Source organism: Sebastes umbrosus, chromosome 23 (assembly GCF_015220745.1).
Source record: "Sebastes umbrosus isolate fSebUmb1 chromosome 23, fSebUmb1.pri, whole genome shotgun sequence".
Taxonomy (NCBI): domain Eukaryota; kingdom Metazoa; phylum Chordata; class Actinopteri; order Perciformes; family Sebastidae; genus Sebastes; species Sebastes umbrosus.
In genome coordinates, this window is record NC_051291.1 from 11,292,364 (window position 1) to 11,303,948 (window position 11,585).

Consider the following 11,585-nt stretch of genomic DNA (forward strand, 5'->3'; position numbering starts at 1 on the left):
GTTGATGTAGGAAATAGAAGAAACAGCTCCCCCTTGTGGTCTCTTTGAGTACTACAGTAATGACTGTGCTGGTATTTGAGTCACGCTACACTAGACTCAATTTATTAATAATGTCCATTCTCTGTCATGATTTAAATTCAACCAAATAGAAGATGAAAATCAGATAAAAAATTCTCTCTCTTTGTGTGTCTTTAATTTTCCCCTGAGTTCATGCTCGACCTCAACGACCTTGATGTAAACTCATCGTATGTTTTGGTGTTGACACTCCTGAGGCTCAGTGAGTGAGCGATCCATGAATCACAACCAGAGTGCAGCCATGGAGGATGACATCAGTGACATTTGGAGCGTCGTACGCAGCCGTTGGTTGGTCGGTGAAACACAAGCCGCTGCTGGAATGTCCACAATGTTTCACAGCACTGAAGCACAGAGACACAACTGCTGGTATTCGCCTACGGGCAGTGTTTTACTCTGAGCTTCTCTCCAGTGGTACAATAAGAACAATAAGACTGGGCTGTATTGTATTGTATGTTGTTTTTGAATAGAAATGATTCAATATAGACTCATTTTTGCAGAAAAATGTCTCACCAGCTAACTCAAATCCAAATTCAAGTGAAACTTCCTTAACAATTTGACCATTTTTACCTGACCAGCAGTGGCACATTCACTCAAGTACTGTTCTTGACGCACATTTGAGATACTTGTACTTGAAAATTTCTATTTTATGCTAAATACATTTTTGTTTGTAATCAAATTTGAATGATTTTAAAGATGTGCATTGGAAATTATTAACAAAAAATTACATAATTAAAAAACTTAATAAAAAATAAAATAATTATAAATAAATATTATACTTATTATACTTATTATACTTATTATTATTATTATTATTATTATTATTTATTTTGTATTATTATTATTATTATTAGTAGTAGTAGTAGTAGTACAAAAAATAAAAAAATATTATGATAATTATTATACTTTTTATACCACTACATTTAATTAACAGCTTTAGTTACTAGTTAATTTACATATTTTTCATACAAAACATGTGAGCTTTATGAATACGATAATCTGTATTAAATTAAACCACACAACAGTAAATAAAATGGTTAAAATGATCTCCACCCCAGCCAGCTACAACCATAAAATACTACTTACATAATAATGCATTGGCAAAAATAATCAAAAGAAAAAATATATAATAGTATAAAAAATCACAGGGGCCACATTTTGCATTATGAGTACTTTTTGTTTTGATAGTTTACATAAATGTTGCAAAAAATACATATTCACTACTTTAGTAATGTAGAATTTGCTGTATATGTTTACAGTTAATTGTATTGGTTATTGTTGTTTTCTTGTCTTATTATTTGTCACATGATCAAAATAATTCTGCTAAATGTTAATATTGCTTCTTTTATTAAAGGATTCTGAATACTTCTCCCACCACTACAGGTACTTGTACTCTACATGAGTCTACTCCACTACATTTCAAAGGGTATTATTGTACTTCTATTTCTGATACTTTAAATACAGTTAGCAGAGAGAACTTCTGTACCTTTGCTTTTGAATGCAGCACTTTTGCTTGTTACTGTTCACACATTGTGTTAATGCGACTTTTACTTAAGGATCTGGATGTTTCTTCCACCACTGCTGACCAAGGATCATCAGTATTTTCAATCAATAATAAGGATCATAATGCTGAAGAGCAGAGCAAAGTGATGCTATATTGAACCACCATAAAAAGGAATCATATCAGAGAGGCACAGGTAGATATTTTCTATTTATTTTTTAATTTAACAAAGACGAAGCACATTAGAGCGAATAGAAGACGACGTTATAGGAGAGGAAATTTGATTTAAGGAGTAGAAATGTAATCATAAGAACAATAACCACAAAGGAAATATGGATTTTCTGAGTTTGATTTTAACAAATCTACTACCTCTATATAAACTAAAAAAAAAATGCAGCTTACTTACAGCATGGTCATGATGCAGTATCCACCCTCCCCCCTCCAGTACTATTAGAGACCATTTGTTCTCCACTCTGGTGTTGACGGTATAATCGAGGGTGTTAATGATGACTCACATTTGGAAGGAGAGAACAAACTCTTAACACACTCCCAGGCACATAGAAGTACAAAAATATACTAAAATGTCATAAAAAGAGGACAAAAATGTGTCTGTTTCTGCAATAATTTAATTTATTATTAACATTTTTGTGTCTGTTTGTGTTTAAATTCTTTCTACGATGCAGAAAAAAACACATTTTAAGAGGATTAATCTGCTGTAATGACTCATACGCAGTAGAGTGATTACAGCAGCGTCTGATGATTAATGATATCAGCTGACCTCTATCAGTTTCTAATGTGATCTCCACACCTTGTTAGCTGGACACAGTCTAGACTGTCCCGCCACGTGATGAATAACTTGCCCTTTTATTTAGATTTTCTTTTAAAAAACACACATTTTTTGGACTCATTATGATGCAAAAGCACACTAATCTGCTATCTTAAATGAATAATTCAGCTGTAATATTAAAAGCAGATGATGCATAAGAAGCACTAAACTCTGACTAATCAGTGTTGTAATGACGGCAGCTGCTCGCACCATTAGATAATGTGTTACTCTGTGTGATAACCTGTTTTTTCAGAAGAAGTCTGGTAAAAACCCAACAAAAGTATGAGCTGTACTCACCAGTTTTTGGTGTAGAGTCATATTTTAGTGTCTTAACACTCCTAAAGGAACATATTTCTTCACTATTTTAGCTAATTGCACCTCTTTATTATTAATATGTGAACACGTGGTCATGAAGAAACACAAAAAGCTCATATTTTTATACAAAACAGTGAAAGATTTAATGTTCATGACAACATGGAAAGTAAAAAAAACTGCTTAAATAGCATGTTGGAATAATGCAACATTATCATAATTAAATATGTCTCATTGGGTATAATAGCATGTATAGAATAAATGAGTATTTACATTATTTACAATCTCATGTACAGTATAAAAGCTGCAGGTCCTCCTTCAGATTTGCACTAAAACTAGTTCTTGTTGCAAATGCAAGCTGGTGTTTTGGTAAAAAGCAGCAAAGCAAAGCCTTCCTTCACAGGACGTGGTAGACGGGTCTGGACCCGGGGCTCTCCGGCGTGCACGGCTGCGAGTCGGAGCTGCCGGACGAGAAGGTGGCGGCGTCTCTCTGAGCCGGCGGTCCACAGCTGGACTCCACCGAGGACAGACGGTCCACGATGCTGGAGAGACACTCCAGACTGGAGGCTCCGACCGCCTTATCGCATGAACTCTCTGATAGGGGAAGAAGACATAAATTGTTTTTCATCTATATGTTCGTCAGGTTTTATGGCTTTTATAATAAATCCTGGTACTCCCAGAGGCAGAATAAAACATAATCTACCATTCAGTTATTAGGTTTTTTAAAGCTGAGCACAAATATTCATATCAGGCTGCTGTCAAAAAGGTCTTACCGTTCCTCGCATATGAATAGCTGCTGCTGTAGTTTGCATTCACATGTTGCCACAGTGGACTGCTGCTGTCAGCCTGTAAGGAAAAGGGGAAATTTACCCTTGAATTCATGCAAACAAAAACGTAAATTCATATATATGAGGAAGAAGCAGTGGGGAAAAAAAGGTGCAAAAACAACCGATGCCCTTCACGATATTCTGGACAGGCTAATAAATCCTAAATTCCAAAGTTATGGGGCTTCTTTATTTTCACTTCCACCTTAAAGCCAAAGTGGCAGTGTGTGCGCTCGCCTTCCCCTTCCCCTTCCCCGGGCTCCGAGCGTGCCGAATCGATTGTATCAGTGGAAGCAACACCAGTTTGTGCAAGATGACACTTTCTCCTAGTAAATCTGCAGAAAATCCTGGCAGCGGTTGCAGAACATGCAGTCAGGATGGAATGCAGAAAAGCGGCCCCGGTTTTTCTTTCCTGCCAGACTTCAGTGAGGTGGATTTAGCTCGGTTTATTAGGGCTATAAAGTGTCCGGTGGTGGGAAAGCCATTACTCCATTCAGCCTGATGAGTTCTTTTTGTATTAGTCGATACACACTGTCATCTTCAGACTGTTGTTGAGAATAACCTGACCTTTCATAACAAGCATCACACACACTACACAAGACTACAGGAGAGATTTTAGAGTAGAGTATGACATGCATGGAGAAGCTTGGTAATTGAAGTCTTGGGGCAAAAAACAAGCTTCTTTGATTAAAAGTTTTCTAAATTGGAAATCCAGCCTCTATTTTGAAATGAAATACTCGACACGGTAATGAGAAATGGCAACAGGGCGGTGCAGTTTCTACAAGATGAAGTTGTGACTTGCATGCAGCTGTAGTTATTTCCCTATTGGACAACCAGATGTTTGCATGAACATGTGGATGAGAGGTCTTACCATGCCGTCAGAGCAGCTGGACAGAGGGCTCCCGGGCTCGGAGCTGCTGCCTCCAGGCAGGCCGTAGTAGTTCTCCACCTGCTCTCGCAGCAGATCCTGCAGACTCTCGATGTACTGGATGGCGTTGCGCAGGATCTCCACCTTGGGGAGACGCTGGCTGGGGTTGGCCGACGTGCAGCGCCGCAAAGCCTCGAAAGCGTGGTTGACCTTCTTGAGCCGCCGGCGCTCGCGCATGGTGGCGGCCCGCCTGCGGTCCACGAAGTTGGACTTGCGCTTGCACGCCTTGCAGGCCCACTGGAGGCAGTGACCCGGCTGATGGGGGGCCCCCGGGATCCTCACGTGCTCGTCCTCATCGTCGGAGCCGTCGAGCTCCGGATCGGGGCCGAACTCCAGGCTGTCCGGAGACGAAGGGCACGCTCTGTCGTAGTAGATCTGAGATGGCGAGAAGACGTCCATAGTTGCTGTAGAATGGAGTCTGAATGGATGGAGAGATGGGTAGAGGAGTGGGGTGAGAGAGAGGAGACCTCTGAGTGATATGAGGGGTCTGTTGCCCCGGGCCCCCCTTATATGCCCCCAGGCCAGAGCCCAGGGCCCACATTGGCCAGATCTAATTACCATGGCCCATTGGCCCAGCCAGAAGGCAGGCTGGGGTTAGCTCAGCTCCCTCCCAACCCGCTGCCTCTCACCCCCCAGTACCCTGCAGAGTTCCCACATCTGCACTTACTGGTGTTTTCCTACTCATCACCACTCTCTCCTTCCAACAAGGCCGTGATGAACACAATGCTCGGGAATGTTTTAGGGAACATTTGCAGCTCCAAACCACCACATGATCTCTTTTTCTTCATTTCTTTGCTTGATTTATCTGCAACCGGGCCTCCAGGCGTCACATCAAGGTTGACAATGAAAGTCACTATGAAGACATTTTAAGAAGTGTGTTTTGTTTGTAGTCAAACTGTGCAGAAAAAGAGGTTTGACCGCTTTTCGTAGGAGCCAACTTTTACGGCGGAGACAACAGCGTTGCAGATGCAGTCCAGCTGCAAAGGGAAGGTGTAAAATTTCAAGCCCAGTGAATTCACATTGCAGTGGTAAGCCCCCTCTAAACACCGAAGGTGCTGCGAATGAGGTGATCCTGCCTGTTTGCCAAAGCTCATTAAAACAGTAATTACACAATTGACACCACTGCCCAACAGTTTCCCTGCGCCATTTTGCCTCCGAGGGCCAAATTTTAACCGTTAAAAGTTATTGACACAAGTCAAGTTGCTTCAATTCGGCACACAACAGATGGCCATGATGGTGCAGGGGTTTACGTCGCTTTAAGCAATGAGGAATGCAGAGGTGTTTACAGTGTAGAAATCTCTCGTTCTTCTTTTAAATTAAAAGTCCTCGATCAAAGAAATTCTTAGTCGACTAACACCATTTTATCTATTGATTAGTTGATTTAAACGACCGAGTTTCTCCACAAAGAATCACACGCACAACTTTAAATCTTGTGTTTACCAGAGATCAAACAAAAAAAAAGGTAATAAATGTGAAATGAAAACATAGAAATTTACAATTATATGAAACTAAGGCTGCAAAGAACGATTATTTTCATTGTTGATTAATCTGTTGATTATTTTCTCGATTAGTTAGTAATGAAAATGGGTTCTATGGGTACCCACAAGTCTCCCCTTTACAGACATGCCCACTTTATGATAATCACATGCAGTTTGGGGCAAGTCATAGTCAAGTCAGCACACTGACACACTGACAGCTGTTGTTGCCTGTTGGGCTGCAGTTTGACATGTCATGATTTGAGCATCATTTTTAATGCTAAATGCAGTACCTGTGAGGGTTTCTGGACAATATTTTTCATTGTTTTGTGTTGTTAATTGATTTCCAATAATAAATATATACATACATTTGCATAAAGCAGCACATTTACCCACTCCCATGTTGATAAAGAGTATTAAATACTTAACAAATCTCCCTTTAAGGTACATTTTTGAACAGATACAAATTAATTTGTGATTAATCTTAGACAAGCATGCGATTAATCACGATTAAATATTTGAATCGATTGACATCCGTGTAGTTTCAAGCTGTTGACATCTTGTTTCTAGTAAATAAAGATTACAAACTGCTCTGGTGTGTTTAATTGTCTCTCTGTTTTCAGAGGCTTGGGGGCTTCGGCTCACCTCTGATGGGCTTTGACTACTTTAGGTAATGATGTTGTTGACAGCTTACAAGGATACAATGCGGATATTTTCTCACAATGTGTCAAAGCGTTTGTCGAGCCCCCTTTCTCTGGGAACAACTGTGAGCACCTAAGAAAACACAGCAGTATACCTGCTGCTGCTTGCTGCTGCTGCTGCCTCTGAATTACTGCCGGCAGAGTTTGGATTAGCCACAGCTGAAGAAGACATCGGCTTGTAGCTGCTGAGAAGATCAAAGTCTGTTGAGGGCTGAGAACAACGTCGACAATGAGAAAACCTGCTATCAACTGATAGCTGATTGAGGCTGGAGTTAGATTGGCTCAGCACATGGTGTTACTGTGGCTCAGGCATTACGCACAGGCCCTGTGGCTGTGATGTGGTCTCTTGGGAACTCTCTGGGTTTGCTTTCTTGTTGTTCTCAAGGGTCAGAGACAGAGTTAAGTGAAGGGCAGGAGGTGATCTTTAATGTCCATCTCCCTCACGTCTGAAAACCTTATTTCTTCTAAACGGCCTCATGCTTTGACTTAATATTGGTGCAACACAAACCCCCAGACAGAGAGGACATTTATCACTTTACTTACATTCCTGCAGAATAGATTACTCTCCAAAGCTCCTTTTTGGTGAAATTAAAGCCCGTACTTAATCCTAATTTTATATATATTTTAACTGCCAAAAATATTGTTGGTGAAATTTTTCTCTGCACATTTAAAAAAAAAAAAAAAACATTTATTCAGGATTTTTTATTCAAAGGAAAATCAGTTATTTGAGTAAATAATGTTTAATAAAAAAGAAAGAAAGATGCATTTAGAGTGGTTTTAGACAGACAGATAGATAGATAGATAGATAGATAGATAGATAGATAGATAGATAGATAGTAACTTTATTGATCCCGAGGGAAATTCAAGTTTCCAGCATCACAGTTCTATAGTGCAAAACACGTTAGTAAAAAAGCAGTAAAAAAGTTAGTACTGCAAAGTACAAAGTACAAAAACATATACCAGATATAAAAATACAAGGAGATGAAGAAAACTGTTAAAACTGAATATAGTGCAGGGTAACAGCTGTGATACACGACTATTAAAAAAAGGAATATAGTGCATTATTATCCGTCCTGCAGGCTATTCCCCGCCATATAAAGTCCATTTTCTCTTTCCCCACATGAATTACTGTATAGTGAAACTAAAAAAAAAAACATTTTGAGTGGCAACAGCATTTGTTTGGCAGAGAGCAGAAAGAGGTGCTGCCAGCAGTGAATCCTGCTCCTATATCCAGGATATTCAAGGAGAGTCTGGATAAATCAGAGCATTATCCCCCCTTCTTCCTATCACTGCTCGCCTTTCATCAGCTTTGACTTTTAAAACACTGCCTTCACAGCCAAATGAGAATTATATGGTGTCATCAGTAACACCGAAATCCCTGTAAAGCTAGAAAAAGAGAGAGTCGGGGCTGCTTCTTTGGGATGGAGCAGCCATAAGAAACACAGCTGGATGTAGAGTTCTTACAGTCTTCTAATAGCACAAAATGCAGGTTTTTATGCATATATGTCAGCAAAATATTTAAATTTTAGACAGTAATAAGTACCAAAACAGTTCTTTTTCAAGGACAAACTGTGATTATGCAGTCATCAGCAAACAGACGTTAAATTAGCGGATACCCACAGAGCTGCAGCATGTAGTGAAGTAACACGTCTATCAGACTGAGTGAGTGGGCAGGAGGCCATTAAAATCACATTACTGTTTAAGGGGGATCGCATTTCTGTCTGGTTTTTACAGAAAACTGGATATTTTGTAGAAGATATGAATAGTTCTGTTGAAAAGAGGAGGATTATTGTGTTTCTCAGCTCTTAATTCAGCTCAGTGGTGGAGGAAGTATTCATTTCCTTTACTTCAATATGTCAAAATACTCCACGACAAGTACTGCTTTCAAAATTTAACTTAAGTGTTTTCAGTAAAATGTATTCTATTTTATGAGCTATGCTATTGCAGGAGTGCATAAATATAATGACATACATTTACATTTGCTTATGATGTTGCTCATACTTACTGTATATCATTCCTACAATGTTTATATATTTTATAGTGAAAAAGTGAAATTGAAAAGTAAAGAAATAAACAAAATAATAACAATAAGAAAGGATTAAAGAATAAAAAACAAAACACACACACAAAAAAATAATAATAATAATAATGATAACAATAATAATAACAATAATAATAATAATAATAATAATAATAATAATAATAATAATAATAATAATAATAATAAATAAATGTTGTGAAAAAATAAAAATGTACTTTAAGTATGAAAAGTAAAAAAGGACTTTGTAATTATGCATATATAATTTATATTTTTGGATTATTATTAGTGATACTTTATCACTTAAGCAGCATTTTAATGTTGTAGTTGGTCAAGTAGGATTCTGACTACTTTACAAATACTTTACCTATTAAAGCAGAGTAAAAGAATAGCAAATATTATATTAGTTAACTTTATTAATCCCCAAAAGGGAAACAAAAAAAAAACACAAAAAAATGGTAAAAAATATGAAAAGAAACCTTAAAAATTGACAATTATATGAAACTAGGTCTGCAACCAACGATTATTTTCATTGTCAATTATTCCGTTGATTATTTTTTTGATTAATTGACTAGTTGTTTGGTCTATAAAATGTCAGAAAATGTCGATCAGTGTTTCCCAAAGCCCAAGATGACGTCCTCAAATGTCTTGTTTTGATATTCAGTCACAGAGGAGTCATAGAGGAGTAAAGAAACCAGAAAATATTCACATTTAAGAAGCTGCAATCACAGAACCTATTAATTGATGATCAAAATAGTTGGTGATTAATGTAATTGTTGACAACTTATTGATTAATGGTTGCAGCTCGATATGAAACCTTATGAATTATGTCAAAACACGTGTCTTATATCTCAGGAAACATACACTTATCATGTCAATTAAAAGTTTCTCAGCTGTGGGTACAAAAGACCTTTCAAATGGTTCCTTTAACGGTCACTCAACGCACTTTTTAGACACTAAAACCGCAGAAAAGGGGGTGACCTTCAAACTTAAGCATGGTTTGAACTCTCCCCCTGGTTCTTTGTTTTCCTCTTGTTGGATGTTACATTGAAGCTTCTGATAAACCTGACACACACATGTGTGTGTGACACTTTGCATGTGTGTGTCTGCAGGTCTGAGAGATGAGGCCGAGTCCCAGAGGTCAACGGGGTCTCTGTGTCGTCCACAGAGATCTGAGGGAGACCAGCTCACCCCGACATCATCAACAAACGCCCCCCTCCCATGTCAATGCACGACAAACAAGACTCAACGGATTTCCATGCCGTTAGCATCATCGTTTTAATAGCTCGCATGTAAACGCTTTGCCATGTGATGATGAATTAAGACCTAATGGCTCAGATAACTTCATTATCCCAGCGGGCTTTGCACTCACAAGCCTGCTGCCCAAGTTTCCATGTCCCCAACATGTGATAGGAGACGAGAGGCACGCTGTGTTTGGAGGGACTCGAGTTACTGTTGTGGGATCAGTCCTGCTGGAGGCCAGCTGGAACAAAGAGAGGCAGCCCGGCAGCAAACTATTCCAGGGTAGTTTAAACTGATTTTATGGACTTCTAATAGCCGTGAATGCTGGGGGAACTGGTAGACCTTGAACTGGTAATGGGTTTTTCCTCTCTTTTGGTGTAAAACAGAGATACAGTGAGGGGTAGAGTGACTTTTTATATGCAGGAAAAGGTTTTACCCACCATTTGTCCCTGAGGGGAATTCTTTAAACAAGTAATTTTTCATGACGATTGTAGTTTTGGACATTTCAATGGTGAAAAAAAGAGTAACTTAAACATACTATATGTGGCTTGAATTGTTTGTCAAATACATACGACCCGAGAGGAATGGATGCACTTTCCTTTCCACAGCTCGGCCGCACTAAATGGCGTATGAATGACACCCTAAGTCATTTTGCGTGCAATAAAAACGGCGTTCTTGGTTTTGGCGTGTCTTTGTATGCAATGTAGTCTTTATTGACTGCAATGTAAACCCATCCATCGAGTGTTGAGTTATTTTGAAGTGACATTGGTGACGTGTTTTTTAGTGATGTTTGTGACATATTTTTCATACTTCTGTTACGTTGTTTCCGTACGTTTTTTACTGAGTTTACATACTTATTTTAAGCCCAACCATGAGGTTTTTTTCCTAAATCTAACTACGTTACCATCATTTTGTTGCGTAGCGTAAAAATAACATGTGAAAAGAGGCGTACAAACAAAGACTGTATATACAGTATAAGAATATAAGAAATACATAAGAAGCTGACGTAGTCTCCGTGACGTCACCCATTGATTTGTGGACTGCCGTTTTGAAGCCTTGAGTTCAGCATTTTGCCGTTGCCATCCTGGTTTTCTGTAACCAGAAGTGACACGAGAGGGTGGAGCTAAATACAACCGAACTCTAAATAAGACATTTTTAGGCGTCCAAAAAGGTAATAAGTAACTTTCACGGACTGAAAACACACTGTGAAAGGGTTAAAAGTTCTAAGACAAAAACACGGACAACTCCCAGACCGGACAACGCCGTGGTAGCCACCTGTCAATCACAAGGTTGCCACGCCCTAAAGCATACCCTGCTTTATCGAAATCATAAACTCATGTTTACAATGTTTACTGAGGTAATAAATCAATTAAGAAGTAGACTTTTTTTTTTCTTTTTCTCATAGACTTCTATACAATCAGACTTCTTTTTGCAACCAGAGGAGTCGCCCCCTGCTGGCCATTAGATAGAATGCAAGTTTAAGGCATTGCCTTCATTTTTCAGACCCCGAAGTTGCCCACTGCGTACAAATGACACAAAAAAAAGGGTAAATTGCATTCACATAACACGTGGAATGTCCTTGGAATGTCGTTCTATTTATACGCCTTCCCATGAGATCGGGTTGCTTCCCAGCATGCCCTTGAAGAATGAGAAATTACAGCGCTTT

At 38.8% G+C, this 11,585-nt stretch overlaps 1 protein-coding gene across 1 annotated transcript; it reads right to left on the bottom strand.

Annotated features, from left to right (window-relative positions):
* Positions 1-2,838: 2,838 nt before the first annotated feature.
* Positions 2,839-5,237, bottom strand: myf5 (myogenic factor 5). Its single transcript, XM_037760005.1, has 3 exons — positions 4,407-5,237; positions 3,485-3,557; positions 2,839-3,305 (listed from the first exon to the last, which is right to left on the bottom strand). The coding sequence occupies exons 1-3, from the start codon at positions 5,022-5,024 to the stop codon at positions 3,109-3,111; spliced, it is 888 nt and encodes a 295-aa protein (XP_037615933.1). The 5' UTR covers positions 5,025-5,237; the 3' UTR covers positions 2,839-3,108.
* Between the last annotated feature and the right edge of the window lie 6,348 nt (positions 5,238-11,585).

Bases quoted from the DNA above. Each gene is read 5' to 3' on its own strand.
- myf5 (XM_037760005.1), bottom strand. From the start codon at position 5,024: ATGGTAATTAGATCTGGCCAATGTGGGCCCTGGGCTCTGGCCTGGGGG. The intron at 3,558-4,406 runs GTAAGACCTCTC...TTTTCCTTACAG, and splicing joins CCAGCTGCTCTGACGGCATG to GCTGACAGCAGCAGTCCACT. The intron at 3,306-3,484 runs GTAAGACCTTTT...TTCCCCTATCAG, and splicing joins CTATTCATATGCGAGGAACG to AGAGTTCATGCGATAAGGCG.